This window comes from Haematobia irritans, chromosome 1 (assembly GCF_050003625.1).
Source record: "Haematobia irritans isolate KBUSLIRL chromosome 1, ASM5000362v1, whole genome shotgun sequence".
Lineage (NCBI taxonomy): Eukaryota > Metazoa > Arthropoda > Insecta > Diptera > Muscidae > Haematobia > Haematobia irritans.
In genome coordinates, this window is record NC_134397.1 from 16,951,678 (window position 1) to 16,968,664 (window position 16,987).

At 35.3% G+C, this 16,987-nt stretch overlaps 1 protein-coding gene and 1 long non-coding RNA gene across 2 annotated transcripts in view; one reads left to right on the forward strand and one right to left on the reverse strand.

Annotated features, from left to right (window-relative positions):
* kumpel (kin of rumpel) overlaps positions 1-15,237 on the forward strand; it is an 82,386-nt gene extending 67,149 nt beyond the window's left edge. Inside the window, exons 4-11 of the mRNA XM_075289467.1 lie at positions 5,030-5,095; positions 5,177-5,228; positions 5,310-5,377; positions 6,660-6,814; positions 6,886-7,135; positions 14,272-14,652; positions 14,710-14,879; positions 14,945-15,237. Coding sequence (XP_075145582.1) covers positions 5,030-5,095; positions 5,177-5,228; positions 5,310-5,377; positions 6,660-6,814; positions 6,886-7,135; positions 14,272-14,652; positions 14,710-14,879; positions 14,945-15,167 — 1,365 coding nt within the window. The 3' untranslated portion in view covers positions 15,168-15,237. The remainder of the gene's footprint in view (positions 1-5,029; positions 5,096-5,176; positions 5,229-5,309; positions 5,378-6,659; positions 6,815-6,885; positions 7,136-14,271; positions 14,653-14,709; positions 14,880-14,944) is intronic.
* LOC142237712 (uncharacterized) lies at positions 1,436-2,144 on the reverse strand. The gene is made up of 3 exons (XR_012722552.1): positions 2,034-2,144; positions 1,871-1,975; positions 1,436-1,766 (listed from the first exon to the last, which is right to left on the reverse strand). It is a non-coding gene; the product is annotated as an uncharacterized LOC142237712 (long non-coding RNA).
* Positions 15,238-16,987: the final 1,750 nt, after the last annotated feature.

Genomic DNA, 16,987 nt, shown 5'->3' on the forward strand with positions numbered 1-16,987 from the left:
AATTAGTTCTTATTGATGTAGGTCGGATGCTATTGCAAATGGGCCATATCGGACCACTTTTACTTATAGTCCCTATTTAAACGGACCCCCGGATTTGGCTTGCGGAGCCCCAGCAAATTTCATCCGATTCGGTTGAAATTTTGTACGTGGTGTTAGTATATGATCTCTAACATGCATGCTAAAATTGGTCCATATAGGTCCATAATTATATATAGCCCCCCATATAAACCGATCCCCAGATTTGGTTAGCGGAGCCTCTTGGAGAACCTAAATTCATCCGATCCGGTTGGAATTTGGTACGTGGTGTTAGTATATGATCTCTAACATGCATGCTTAAATTCGTCCATATAGGTCCATAATTATATATAGCCCCCATATAAACCGATCCCCAGATTTGATCTCCGGAGCCTCTTGGAGGAGCAATATTCATCCGATCCGGTTGGAATTTGGTACGTGGTGTAAGTATAGGGTTTCTAACAACCATGCAAAAATTGCATCATTTCGGTCCATAATTATGTATAGCCCCCATATAAACATATAAACCGAACCCCAGATTTGATCTCCGGAGCCTCTGGGAGGAGCAAATTTCATCGGATTCAGTTGAAATTTTGTATGTTTTGTTAGTATATGGAAACTAACAACCGTGTAATAGTCCATATCGACCCATAATTATATATAGGCCCCATATTAACCGATCCCAAGATTTGACCTCCGGGGCCTTTTGAAGGAGCAAATTTAATCCGATACGGTTGGAATTTGGTTCGTGATGTTGATATATGACCTCTAAAACCAATGCAAAAATTGGTCCAAATCGGTCGATAATTATATGTAGCCCCCATAGGTTCAGTTAGGTTAGATGGCAGCCCGATGTTTCAGGCTCACTTAGACTATTCAGTGCATTGTGATACCACAGTGGTAAACTTCTCACTTATCACTGAGTGCTGCCCGATTCCATGTTTAGCTCAATGACAAGGGACTTCCTTTTTATAGCCGAGTCCGAACGGCATTCCAGATTGCAGTGAAACCACTTAGGGAAGCTTTGAAACACTCAGAAATGTCACCAGTAGCCCCCATATAAACGGATCCACAGATTTTGCTTGTGGAGCCTCTACACAGAGAATACAGATTGGTTGTGATAACCGAATTTATTGCCAACCTCCTTTTGGCAGTTGCACCAACTATCAGTTGGCAGTTGTGTCACCCGACAAATTCGTTCGACTCAATCGAATTATGGGAACTCCAACTAATACTATATATGGAGTTGGTTGTATCAGACGATGGCATTTGTCGTTGTTCCCTTCATTTGGTTGTGTCACCCAACCCCAATAAAAAATTAATTTCATTTAAATTTTTTTTTATTTGGTTTAACTACATTTAAATATTTGTATTAAAGATGTATAGCTAAATACAATGTATGATAACAATTAATGTCCTTAAAATGTTTTAGCGGTTGGGCACACAAAATTTAATACACATCTCATTATGACCTTCAGTTGAAAGTCGACTTTTTTTAAATATTAAAATGCATAAAAATGGACCCGTATTACTAGTTTGTGCATATAAGTTATTTTTGGTCGCTATAAGTTATTTTGGTCTGTACCTAAATACAGACACGTTTGGACAAGCAAGCCAATTTTGAAACCACAAGTGATGAACTTCTTGTTATTGCTGAGTTCGTCCCGATAGTGTGTTAGGCATTATGAAAAATAAATAACTTTTGAGCGTTCGCCCGAATCTGGCCCTTGGCCCTTTGTATCCACTTGGGTCTGTTGTACAGCGTTGACATATTGGATTATTGTTTAAAAATAAATCAAATAAGATTAGTTAGATTTTGGTGCACTCATGTTTATAAAAACAATTCAGAACCTACCACTTTATTCACAACGACATCTCTGTGAGGTTCCAAGTACACAAAGCATCCTGGAGATATATCATTAAATCCGATTGGGGTGTGGTACGTATGATTATTTATGCCCTATAATATACCCATCATAAATGATCCACTCCTATATCGTGACATATCTTTTACTTACGTCCTTTAATTACAGCCGGTCATCATGAAAAGAATGCTTTGAACATCAATGTGGATGCCACTTTGTAGCGGTTTAAAAATCGTGACGTTTAATTGAAAAAAAAAAAATATATATATATCTTCTTTGAGCACCAATAATTAACAATAATTGAAGTGACATTTAAAAATATTTCAAATAGGATTCGGTTGTGAATACTGTATGTCAGTGCTGATTGCTAAATGGCAGTTACGAAATTTATTTAAAGTTGGTTGCGCCAACAGAATTCGAAACAAATGCTTCAAAATATATAGATTTTGTTGCTTCAACCATTTGTCTTGTATCACAAACGAAATTCTATTGAAATGATTGACAAATGATAGTAAGCATTAAAAGATGATTCCATTAAAGAAAATAGGTTGACACACCTAATATATAATTCTAAATGTAGAATTTTCATTATCAGAACCGATTTCCAACCAAATTGTTCTCTGTGTGTAGGAGAGCCGAACTTGGTTCATATCGATGTTTCATAACAGTTCATATCGGTTCGTAATTATTTATAGACTCCTCTATATATACCGATTAATATACAAGAATGAATTTTTAATAATTTCTTTCGTCCAGCCGTCCGTCAGTCCGTTCTACTGTCCATCAGAAATTTCGTTTTTTTTGTCTGTCCTTCTTTTCGTTTCTCTATTAATCAGTTCGCCGCTTAATTTCCTTTCATTTTCCATTCATCATGTGTTCCGCAAGACCATTAATCCTTGCTGTTGTCCTGTTGTAATTGCGTCTGTCCGTTTTTATAATTTATTCCATATCCTCGAGTCTGTCCATCAGTTTATCTGTCCATCAGTAATGTCGTTTTTAGTCTGTTTTTCTTTTCACCCTTGGCGTCGGTATTTCCTTATCATTTATTCCGTTCGATCTCTAAGCATTCCATTCCACAGTGGTCGGTGCTATATGGAGTTAGCGGCCAAAAATACTTCCCGTAGAGGTATCATCGTGAAACTTCGGTCAAGGCTTTATAATTATGTCAGGACTATTTAATGATAAAATGGGATTGATTGATGACGGTTTAGTATAGCCCCCCATATAGACCGATCTCCCGATTTTACTTCTTGGGCTTCTAGAAACTGTATTTTCTATCCGATTTGGCTGAAAATTGAAATCTAAAGGTATTTTAGGACCAGAAATAGGTGTGCTGAAAATGGTATGTATCGGTCCATGTTTTGGTATAGCCCCCATATGGACCGATCTCCCAATTTTACTTCTTGGGCTTCTAGGAAGCATAGTTTATATCCGATTTCCCTGACATTGGAAATCTAGAGGTATTTTAGGACCACAAATAGGAGTGCCGAAGATGGTGGCAATCGGTCAATGTTTTGGTATAGCCCTCATATAGACCGATATCCCGATTTTACTCCTTGGGCTTCTAGAAACCGTGTTTTCTATCCGATTTGCCTTAAACTTCAAATACAGAGGTATTTTAGGACCACAAATAGGTGTGAAGAAAATTATGGTTATAGGTTCATGTATTGGTATAGCCCCCATATATACCGATCTTCCGATTTTATTGTTTAGGCTTCTAGAAAACGTACTTTCTATCCGATTTGCCTAAAAATTAAAATCTAGAATTATTTTAAGATCACAAATAGATGTAACGGAAATGAGGTGAATCAGCCCATGTGTTGGTATAGCCCACGTATAGACCGATCTCCCGAATTTACTCCAAGGGCAGTAGTTTTTATCCGATTTTCATGAAATTGTAAAACAAGATTTTTTTGAAAATTCGCCTTATTTTCATCGATATATTTTGAACCAATTAACTCATCACAGATCCAATTATACACTTTTGTTCGTCATTTCAATACCTTGCATTCAAGTACAAACAACGATATAATCGGACATTTCTAGCTCGAAGTATAATTTGTCTAGTAGAAAAAGTCAGAAAAACTAAAAATAACGGGATATCTCAAAAACGGTTTCATAAAAAATTTTTAACCTTCATTTTCAAATTCAGCAGATCAAAAGTCATCAAATGTACATTTTCAGTGTAAACTAGTGTTAACAAACACCACACAAAAATTCATATTTGGATATAAAAAAACAAGACCACTTCAGTATTAGGGAGATAACACAAAGGGGGCAAAAGAAAGCAGCTGATTTTTGTCAATTTAGAATCTTGAAATATTAACTAATAAACCACAAAAAATCCCATTGGAGACTTCAGGGGGGAACACAACTAAAACTCTACATAAAATTTACATATAAGAACGAACACGAAACAATGAGACTGACAAAATTGATTTCATAACAAATTTAAAACAATTTTTACACATTTTTTTATTTTAAAATATAGCTAATATCATTTAATTCAATATTCATTTCGATATAAGCTACAATAGTGTTTCTTTTGTTTTATTTATTTAAAAGTGCACTTAATTTTATACTTTTTCACACTTCAAAAACCAACTGCTTACTTGCTCTCTTTTTGAAGCCGTTCTTAAAGAGTACAGATGGAATAAAACAAAAACAAATACACATTGTAAAACCTTGTTTGCATAAGAAACAGTGATGCCACACTTTTTGACAAATATCTAACTTTAATTTTTTATTTTTGGCCAAAGGGATCGACAACTGTGCATTCTTTCGTTGTCCGTGAGTTCTTCTGTCCATCAGTAATTTCGTCTATCCTTACTTTTGCCCATTCTTGCATCCCTCCAAAAGTCGTTCCTTCCTTGGGTCCGTTATTTCTGCATCCATATTTTAGTCTCGTCCTTTATAAATGCCTGATTTCGTTCCATCGTTTTTAACCTCTTGAAGAGCTAAAACTTGTCAAGTAATAATTTTATGTATTTATTTTAGTTATTTGTTTAATATAATTATGGTTCTCGCATCACATGTATTGTCCGTACTTCAGAGTATTTTCAAAATTGGGTTTGTTTGGTATAAATAAAAAAAAAAACAAAAAAATATTAAATTGAATTTAAAATATTCCTCCTCTTTTCGCTTTGCAGTATTTTGAGAGGCGTTTTAGTCGCCGAATGCGATTATTTGGAGCTGTGTTATTCAATGTTAAAACTGTAAGTTTTCCAAGTATTTATAACATTATGTGCGATTTTAAATTAATTACAATATTCTTTTAATTTATATTCCTTTCCAAGCTATTGTGGTTGCCAATAGCTGTTTATGTTCCAGCTTTGACACTTAGTCAGGGTAAGAAATGGGTCCACTGTTTTTTTACAATATCTAAATATAATGAATTTTTCAAAATATATTTATTTTGCTTCTTTTTAGTCAGTGGATTAAGTTTACATACCATTGCTCCAATTGTCATCGTTATATGTACTTTTTATACCACTGTGGTGAGTTTTCGATAATTTGTGTAGAATAGAGGTTTTTAAGTTATAAAGGGTGATTTGTTAAGAGCTTGATAACTTTTTTTAAAAAAAAACGCATAAAATTTGCAAAATCTCATCGGTTCTTTATTTGAAACGTTAGATTGGTCCATGACATTTACTTTTTGAAGATAATTTCATTTAAATGTTGACCGCGGCTGCGTCTTAGGTGGTCCATTCGGAAAGTCCAATTTTGGGCAACTTTTTCGAGCATTTCGGCCGGAATAGCCCGAATTTCTTCGGAAATGTTGTCTTCCAAAGCTGGAATAGTTGCTGGCTTATTTCTGTAGACTTTAGACTTGACGTAGCCCCACAAAAAATAGTCTAAAGGCGTCAAATCGCATGATCTTGGTGGCCAACTTACCGGTCCATTTCTTGAGATGAATTGTTCTCCGAAGTTTTCCCTCAAAATGGCCATAGAATCGCGAGCTGTGTGGCATGTAGCGCCATCTTGTTGAAACCACATGTCAACCAAGTTCAGTTCTTCCATTTTTGGCAACAAAAAGTTTGTTAGCATCGAACGATAGCGATCGCCATTCACCGTAACGTTGCGTCCAACAGCATCTTTGAAAAAATACGGTCCAATGATTCCACCAGCGTACAAACCACACCAAACAGTGCATTTTTCGGGATGCATGGGCAGTTCTTGAACGGCTTCTGGTTGCTCTTCACTCCAAATGCGGCAATTTTGCTTATTTACGTAGCCATTCAACCAGAAATGAGCCTCATCGCTGAACAAAATTTGTCGATAAAAAAGCGGATTTTCTGCCACTGATTTTGGTAATAAAATTCAATGATTTTCAAGCGTTGCTCGTTAGTAAGTCTATTCATGATGAAATGTCAAAGCATACTGAGCATCTTTCTCTTTGACACCATGTCTGAAATCCCACGTGATCTGTCAAATACTAATGCATGAAAATCCTAACCTCAAAAGAATCACCCTTTACAAAGGAGAAAAAAATAAATATACATAAATTACAGCAACCAAATATAATAATAAATTACGTTAAAATTCTTTATATAAAAAAATTGAAATTGAGAAAGAGATGTCCAGTCAATGCTTGTACATTTGCTGACACAATATCTTTACTGTAAGAATTATGTTACAGTTTGAAAAGTACTATTGTGACAATGTGACTCCCAAATTATTACTTCATGGTAACGCCACAAATAATCAAGTACTCGTAACTTAATGTGTTGCTAATGTAAATTATTTCACTAGAAATATTAATCGGTTTTTTTCTTATAGGGTGGAATTAGAGGTGTTGTCTGGACCGATGTCATTCAAAGTTTTGTTATGTTTGGCTCGATAATATTGCTTAGTATTAAAGGTACTATTGACATTGGTGGCGTGAGCGTTTTATGGCAAAGAAATATGGAAGGAGGACGTTTAAAATTTCCTGAGTAAGATCTTTTGACCTCCATGAAATATATAATTGTGAATATGTAAATAATTTTTATAATTTATTTTCTAGTCTAACTTTAGATCCCACTGTCCGTATGGGTATATTACCGGTATTTATTGGTGGTACATTTTTTAAACTACAAAATACTTCTATAAATCAACCTACAATACAACGGTTTATGTCTTTGCCAAGTCTCAAGCATATCAAACAGACTTTATGGACATTTTCCATAGGTTTGTCGCTACTCTATTTGTTATGCATCTATGTGGGTTTGTTGGCATATGCAACATTTTATGAATGTGATCCAATGTCAACAGGGGTAAGTAAATTCTTTAATCTACACTAATAGAAAAAATTTCGAAATGAGTCATTTAGATTAGGTTAGGTGGCAGCCCCATGTATCAGGCTCACATAGACTATTCAGTCTATTGTGATACCACATTGGTGAACTTCTCTCTTAGTGCTGCCCGATTCCATGTTAAGCTCAATGACAAGGGACCGCCTTTTTATAGCCGAGTTCGAACGGCGTTCCAAATTCCAGTGAAACCACTTAGAGAAGCTTTGAAACCCTCAGAAATGTTACCAGCATTACTGAGGTGGGATGATCCACCGCTGAAAAATTTTTTGGTGTTCGGTCGAAGCAGGAATCGAACCCACGACCTTGTGTATGCAAGGCTGGCATGCTAACCATTGCACTACGGTGGCTTCCATGAGTCATTTCAAGTGAGCCAATCAAGCAAATACAACGAAATTTTTCGTTATTATGACGAATTTTCTGCTAATCAACGTAACGTTTCGTACTATTAACGAATAATTTCATTATATTAACCCTCTAAAGCCCAAGCCCGCCTTTAGGCGGTCTTCATTTAATAAGGAAGCTTTTAGTAAAACACACCTTAAGACAACAAAAATGGGCAACATAAAAAGAAAACTTATTTGAAACTATTCAAGAGAATTTGTAGCATATGCTTAACTTTACCGTATAAATTTTTCTTGCTTAGTTCTCTTGCTTTTGTGTCCTTAACATTGAAAATTTAATCAGCTGGCAAAAAAATTGGGGCATTAGAGGGTTAATGAAAATGTTTGGTCATATCAATGAAAAATTTTCATTGACTCAATTTTAATGAAACTTTCGTTGTGTGTACATAGAAAATATATATCCCCTAAATTTTTCATTTACTATTTTAATTAAATTTAAAAAAAGATTGATACTACAATTTTCTATAATATTTTTATACCCTCCACCATAGGATGCGGGGTATATTAACCCTTTCACTACCGAAATAAACCTAATGTTAAAAACCTTAATTTTTCTTCTGTTTTTACTAGTACTAACAGCATGTAAAACAAAAAAAAATTTTTTTGAGATCCTACCTCAATTACTTCAAGAGCTATATGAGCTTGTTCTGAAAATTTGATTCTTGAATTGTGACCAAATGGCTTTACGAAAAGTAGCGCTATTTGGCCTATAATATCTTTCAAAGTGTGAGAAAAAAAAAAAACAAAAACGTATCAGCTATAGTTTTTGTATAAATGTGCATTTACAAGAGACATACAGTAGAAAAATTGTCTCAAATTTTCATAAAAAAAAATTTCGAAAATATTTATAGCTTATATCGAAAATATTTATAGCTTATTTAGATTAAAATAAATCGAAACTAAGTGGGAAAATAGAATTTGGTGTCTTTTTCGAATGTCCTTCTAAGTGGACATCGGTAGTGAAAGGGTTAATTTTGTCATTCCGTTTGCAACACATCGAAATATTGCTCCAAGACCCCATAAAGTATATATACTGGGTCGTGGTGAAATTCTGAGTCGATCTAAGCATATCCGTCCGTCCGTCTGTTAAAATCATGCTAACTTCCGAACTACACAAGCTATCGACTTGAAACTTGGCACAAGTAGTTGTTTTTGATGTAGGTCGATTGGTATTGTAAATGGGCCTTATCGGTTCACTTTTACGTATAGCCCCCATATAAACGGATCCCCAGATTTTGCTTGCGGAGCCTCTAAGAGAAACTTAGTTCATCCGAAATTTGGTAAATGGTGTTAGAATATTGTCTCTAATAAACATGCAAAAATTGGTCCTTATCGGCTAAAAATTATATATAGCCCCCATATAAACCGATCCCCAGATTTGGCTTGCAGAGCCTCTAAGAGAAGCCAATTTCATCCGAGCTGGCTGAAATTTGGTACATGGTGTTGGTATATGGTCTCCAAAAACTAAGCAAACATTGATCTACGTCGGTCCATAATTACATATAGCCCCATATAAAACGATCCCCAGATTTGATCTCCGGAGCCTCTTGGAGGAGCAAAATTCATCCGATCCGGTTGAAATTTGGAACGTGGTGTTAGTGTATGGTCTCTAACAACCATGCAAAAACGTATACACATAAGCGTAGGAAGGCCTCTGGGGAGGGGGCTTAGACCCCCCAAAAATTTTTAGCCCCCTTTCCAGAATTTGAAAACCTATTTACGACTTTACATTGTGGTAGCAGTTGCCGATGGCAATATATAATTTTATTTCCAAAAATTATCTTCTAAATTGTGAGTTAGTTTCTTTATTATAAGGTACATTAAAAAATTTTGTGATATTTTCCAAAATAAATTTTTTTTATAAGTTTTTATGATTTTTAATGTCTGAAACATTTGACATCGATTTTTTTCAAAAATTACTACAATATTAAAATTTTCTAGAATGGATTTAGCATCTTTGCGGAAAAATTTGTACAATTTTTAAACTCTTACTCTTTTTTAACCTATTAAACAAATTACCCATTAAAAAAAAACGAGGTACAAAAAAATTTAATTAAAACTACTTCCTGCGTAGTTAAAACAAGTATATACGGCCGTAAGTTCGGCCAGGCCGAATCTTATGTACCCTCCACCATGGATTGCGTAGGAACTTCTACTAAAGGCTGTCATCCACAATCGAATTACTTGAGTTGCGATAACACTTGCCGATGGCAAGGTATCGTAAAACTTTTTAGCCCATACGGGGTATATATTAAACAAAAAGGGCCGATTAAATACGTATATAATCTAGTTTGACAAAATTTTCTATAGAAATAAAAATTTAACAAAATTTTCTATAGAAATAAAAACTTGACAAAATTTTCTATAGAAATAAAATGTTGACAAAATTTTCTATGGAAGTAAAATGTTGACAACATTTTCTATAGCAATACAATTTTGACAAAAATGTCTATAGAAATAAAATGTTGACAAAATTTTGTATAGAAATGAAATTTTGACAAAATTTTGTATAGAAATAAAATGTTGACAAAATTTTCTACAGAAATAAATTTTTTACAAAATTTTCTATAGAAATAAAATTTTGACAAACATTTCTATAGAAATAAACTTTTGACAAAACTTTCTATAGAAATGAAATTTTGACAAAACTTTCTACAGTAATAAAATTTGACAAAATTTTCTATGGAAATAAAGTTTTGGTAGATTATTTTTGGCGATATGGACCAATTTTTGTGTGATAAGTCATCGGCTATATATAACTAAAGACCGATATGGACCAATTTTTACATGGCTGTTAGAGGCCATATATTGACAAAATGTACCAAATTTCAACCGTATCGGATGACTTTTGCTCCTCCAAGAGGTTCCGGACGTCAAATCTGGGGACGGTTTATATGGGAACTATATATAATAATGGACCGATATGGACCAATTTTTGCATGTTTTTAGAGACCATATACTAACACCATGTACCAAATTTCAACTGGATCGGATGAATTTTGCTCTTCCAAGAGGCTCCGGAGGTCAAATCTGGGGATCGGTTTATATGGGGGCTATATATAATTATGGACCGATATGGACCAATTTTTGCATGGTTATTAGAGGCCGTAAACTAACATCAGGTACCAAATTTCAACCGGATCGGATGAATTTTGCCCCTCCAAGAGGCTCCGGAGGTCAAATCTGGGGGGTTACTATGTAACTCGATTCGAAAGTTAAATATTACGAAAACGGATTTTTCCTACCAACTAACTCGAATTGGCAAATACATTTGCTACTTTCGAGTTGCCACATCCGATTATCGGATATTCATACTCTACTTTCGTATGTGCATCACCATGTACTTCGAATTTAGATGTCAAAGTCGCTCGAAAGTAAACATTTGTACTCGTTTGATGTTATGTTAACGGAAAAAATTAAAATATTAAATTATTGGCACCAAACACATAAAAATGTAAGTATTTGTTAAATTTATATATATCAGTAGATTAATATTTATAAAAATGTTTTTTTTTTTTAATAGGGAAAATCCAACAAAAAATGTAAACACCAAACAAAGACAAGTGCTCGTTTTTAGATGGTCTGACCATTTGGATGTGAGTACCATCAACAGCTCCTATTATCCTTGGAATTCCGGACATGACATAAAACGAATTTTTAGCTGCTCGTTTTTCATCATCGTTCATAAGGAAATTTATATGTTTGGGACACAATACATTCTCTATAGCATTACACACTTCTTTGATGCAGTTTGACACAGTTTGTTGTGCCAAGCCAGCAAAACGGTCTTGACCGATTTGGTGTTGGTACCCACCTTGACCAAGAAACTTAAGTGTAACACCTAATTTAATTTCAGGTGTTACACCAGTCGATCTCTGTGTTGTTGGCAGCTGTGATCTAATGCTCTCCAACACACAGTTAAAAGCTACTTTGTTAAGCCGGAAATTTCGCACAAACCTATAAATATAAGTATAAACTCAGGAACTACATAACACGTTGGTACTAACATTGCATCCGTTAATTGCATAAAATCTACACCATCGCGTAAGATTCTGCGTTCCATTCGCTCATCTTCATTTTCCATCCAAAGGGCAACCGAATCCATTTTTGTAAAGCACAAATATTATTTACTTTTTATTTTAATTGTTTTGACATTTCATGTAATAGAATAAAACATTCGAAAGTACTGCCAAAAATGTTAAGAATTAGTGACAGCACTTTTCACTCGATTCAAAACTCTTACATGGTAAGACTATAAATTCGGATCGAATACAACTTTCGAGCTGTTCAAACTTTCGAATCGAGTTACATAGTAACCGCCCTGGGGATCGGTTTATATGGGGGCTATATATAATTATGGACCGATATGGACCAATTTTTGCATGGTTGTTAAAAACCGTATACTAAGACCACGTACTAAATTTCAACCGGATCGGATGAATTTTGCTCCTCAAAGAGGCTCCGGTGGTCAAATCTGGGGATCGGTTTATATGGGGGCTATATATAATTATGGACCGATATGGACCAATTTTTCATGGTTGTTAGAGGCCGTATACTAACATCAGGTACCAAATTTCAACCGGATCGGATGAATTTTGCTCCTCCAAAAGTCTCCGGAGGTCAAATCTGGGGATCGGTTTATATGGGGGCTATATATAATTATGGACCGATATGGACCAATTTTTGCATGGTTGTTAGAGACCATATACTAACATCAGGTACCAAATTTCAATCGGATCGGATGAATTTTGCCCCTCCAAGAGGCTCCGGAGGTCAAATCTGGGGATCGGTTTATATGGGGGCTATATATAATTATGGACCGATATCGACCAATTTTTGCATGGTTGTTAGAGACCGTATACTAAGACCACGTACCAAATTTCAACCGGATCGGATGAATTTTGCTGCTCCGGGAGGCTCCCCAAGCCAAATTTGGGGATCGGTTTATATGGGGGCTATACGTAAACGTGGTCCGATATGGCCCATTTTCAATACCATCCGACCTACATCAATAACAACTACTTGCGCCAAGTTTCAAGTCGATAGCTTGTTTCGTTCGGAAGTTAGCGTGATTTCCACAGACGGACGGACAGCCGGACAGACGGACAGACGGACGGACGGACGGACATGCTTAGATCGACTCAGAATTTCACCACGACCCAGAATATATATACTTTATGGGGTCTTGGAGCAATATTTCGATGTGTTACAAACGGAATGACAAAGTTAATATACCCCCATCCTATGGTGGAGGGTATAAAAATTAACTTCTTTATGAGGACATTTTTGGAAGTGGTTTTAATGTCGTGGCTTTAGAACAACACGCATATTTTTTTGCTGGAAAAAAAGTGGAACTACTTTTAGTTGTTATGTTCATATCGGAGTTTTTATTCATTTTTGTAAAATAAAACATTAATTGAACCTATAACTTCAGTCTATTAATTTTTTGTTAGAGGGGCTATAGCCCCCCCCCCCCCCCTCGGAAAATTGTGTAGCTACGCCAATGGGTATATATCGGTCCATAATTATATATAGCCCCCATATAAATCGATTCCCAGATTTGACCTCCGGAATCTCTTGGAGGAGCAAAATTCAAGCGATTCGGTTGAAATTTGGTACGTGGTGTTAGTATATGGTTTCTAACAACCATGCCAAAATTGGTCCATATCGGTCTATAGTTATATATAGCCGATCCCAATAACACAAAAATTGGCCCATATCGATTCATAATGATGGTTGCCACTCGAGCCCAAAATAATCTACCAAAATTTAATTTAGAAAAATTTTATATAGAAAATTTTGTCAAAATGTTATTACTATAGAAAATTTTGCCAAAATTTTATTTCTATAGAAAATTATGTCAAAATTTTATTTCTATAGAAAATGTTGTCAAAATTTTATTTATACAGAATATTTTGTCAAGATTTTATTTCTATAGAAAATATTGTCAAAATTTTATTTCTACAGAAAATTTTGTCAAAATTTTATTTCTATAGAAAATTTTGTCGAAATTTTATTTCGTTACAAAATGTTGTCAAAATTTTATTTCTATAGAAAATTTTGCCAAAATTTTATTTATACAGAAAATTTTGTCAAAATTTTATTTCTATAGAAAATTTTGTCAAAATGTTATTTCGTTACAAAGTGTTGTCAAAATGTTATTTTTATAGAAAATTTTGCCAAAATGTTATTTCTATAGAACATTTTGTCAAAATTTTATTTCTATAGAAAATTTTGTCAACATTTTATTTCCATAGAAAATTTTGTCAAAATTTTATTTCTACAGAAAATTTTGTCAAAATTTTATTTCTATAGAAAATTTTGCCAAATATTTATTTCTATAGAAAATTTTGTCAACATTTTATTTCTATAGAAAATTTTGTCAACATTTTATTTCTATAGAAAATGTTGTCAAAATTGTATTTCTATAGAAAATTTAGTCAAACTGAATTATATACGTATTTAATCTGACTTTTTAGTTTAATATATACCAGGTATGGACTAACTTACAATTTAGAAGATGCTGTTAGGAAGTTTTGAGATACCTTCGATTGTGGATGACAGTCTTTAGTAGAATTTTCTACGCAATCCATTGTGGAGGGTACATAAGTTTCGGCCTGGCCGAACTTTTGGCCAAATATAATTGTTTTATGTATTTTTATAAATTTATTTCTAATAATCCACACTTTTCCTTAGCTTGCCCATTCTCGCGATCAATTGGTTCCCGTTTTGGTGATGAATGTCTTGGGCCAGTTTCCTGGTATGCCTGGTGTTTTTGTATCTGGAGTATTTAGTGCTGCCCTAAGTTCATTGTCAACCTATTTAAATTCATTGGCTGCCATAGTCTTGGAGGATTTCATTAGGCCATTTTGTAAAAAGGATATTAGTGAGAGAACGACGGGTCTAGTAATGCGTTCAGTTGTGGTCATATGTGGTCTAAGTTCAATTGGATTGGTGTATATTGTGGAAAAATTGGGTATGGTTCTACAACTCTCGGCCACATTGCAATCCATAGTCTATGGGCCGATGTTGGGCATATTCACTGTGGGTATGTTAATGCCATGGCTAAATGAAAAGGTAAGAAAAGAAAAAAATAAAGATACAGAGAAAGAGAAACCTCTCTTCCGTTTACAGAGTGTTTTAACCGGCAGTATAGCCTCATTCCTTTGTATGGCTTGGATTTGTATTAATGCCCAAATTGCTAATGTCACAGGGACATTTCGTCACACTAAACTTCCTGTCTCTGTAGAGGGGTGTGATTATGAATTTGATATGACGAAATATTTGAATTCCACCGCTGAATAGTAAGTCACTTTGATTTTTTTTTTTCTTAATTTAATTTTGATGACCAAATTAATTTTTATTTTAGCCTTCCCACACAAGGATCAAATATTTACCATATCTCGTTTTTGTGGTATACCGCATTAGGAGCTTGCCTGGTTATGATATCATCTAATGTGGCAGCATTGATATTTGGCCTCAATGATGTTAGCAAAATCGATGGAAAATTATTGGCTCCTTTCGTTGCCAGGTTTATGAAAAAATATAAATATTCTGAAGTTAGAGAGCAGGAAACTATGCAAATGAAATAATTGAACACTGTAAAAAAATCTGATATTGACATGTAATAAAATATTCCCAACTAAATACTATTACTAGAAATACATATTTGTTCTAGACTAAGGAATAAAAATCGATTTGTTCAGATTGACAACTTGAGTCGATTTGAGGCTGCTTTCCGTCCGTCTATGAATCTATTCGCTGTTAGTAAAATAAAGGGTGATACGGTCAAAATTTGGTCAGTATAAACTTGACGTATTTCTTTCAATTTTGCATTTAAAAAACCTGAACCTCCTCATTTGGAAGGTGTGTGTGTGTGTGTAGAATGTTGCTCCTATTTTGATTTTGGAATTCACTCTTCAGTTGTCAAAATGCCGTCCAAGCAAGAAGAGCAGCGTATCAAAATTTTGCTCGCGCATCGCGAAAATCCGAGCTACTCGCACGCAAAGCTGGCAAAATCGCTAAAAGTTGCCAATTCAACCGTTACAAATGTAATTAAAGTGTTTGGGGAACGTTTGTCGACAGCCAGGAAGTCTGGATCGGGGGGAAATCGAAAACCGGAAGCCGCTGAGACGACAAAGAGAGTTGCCGGTAGTTTCAATCGAAACCCTAACCTCTCTCTCCGAGATGCCGCAAATAAGCTGGGTGTATCGTCTACAACCGTGCATCGAGCCAAAAAACGAGCCGGACTATCGACTTACAAGAAGGTAGTGACTCCAAATCGCGATGATAAACAAAATACGACGGCCAAAGCGCGATCCCGGACGCTGTACACGACGATGCTTACGAAGTTTGACTGCGTGGTAATGGACGACGAAACCTACGTCAAAGCCGACTGCAAGCAGCTTCCGGGACAGGAGTTTTATACGGCAAAAGGAAGGGGAAAGGTAGCTGATATTTTCAAGCACATAAAACTGTCAAAGTTCGCAAAGAAATATCTGGTTTGGCAAGCCATCTGTACCTGTGGCTTGAAAAGCAGCATTTTCATAGCTTCCGGGACTGTCAACCAAGAAATTTACGTGAAAGAGTGTTTGAATAAACGTCTGCTGCCTTTCCTGAAGAAACACGGTTGTTCCGTACTGTTTTGGCCGGATTGGGCATCTTGCCATTACGGTAAAAAGGCCATGGAGTGGTACGTCGCCAATAACGTGCAGGTGGTTCCCAAGGACAAGAACCCTCCCAAGACGCCAGAGCTCCGCCCAATTGAGAAATATTGGGCTATTGTCAAGCGGAACCTAAAGAAGACCAAAAATACTGCTAAGAAGGAGCAGCAGTTCAAGGCAAACTGGCTTTCTGCGGCGAAGAAGGTGGACAAGGTGGCTGTACAAAATCTGATGGCAGGTGTCAAGCGTGAGGCCCGGCAATTCGGATTTGGAAAAGCAAAAGCCTAACTGAATATTTTTCCTGAATTTTATACTAATTGAACTTGAAAAATAAATTTAATTTGATTTTTTAAATAAACGATTTCACCGATTTACACGCGTTTTCCCTTGACCAAATTTTGACCGTATCACCCTTTAAGCTTCTTGGAAGAGCAAATTTAATCCGATCCTGTTGAATTTGGTACATAATGTTGTACGGGCGATCTGAAATATCGGTCACATATACTTGTTTTAATATTATTTATATTAAATATATCATCGAAATTTACAGTGAGGGGAAGTAACGTGGTTTATCTACTACAGACATTTTTCTTTGCATACTTTAGGGGATATAAAGGTCTGCTTGAAAACACTGTGATATATACAGGAAAATCGTTTAAAAAATGTAGTATTGAACGCATAACTTCCCAGCAAAAAAGCGTCGCCAAAAAAGTAGTGAAAATGTTATTTTTGGATCCGGAAGTGGTGCC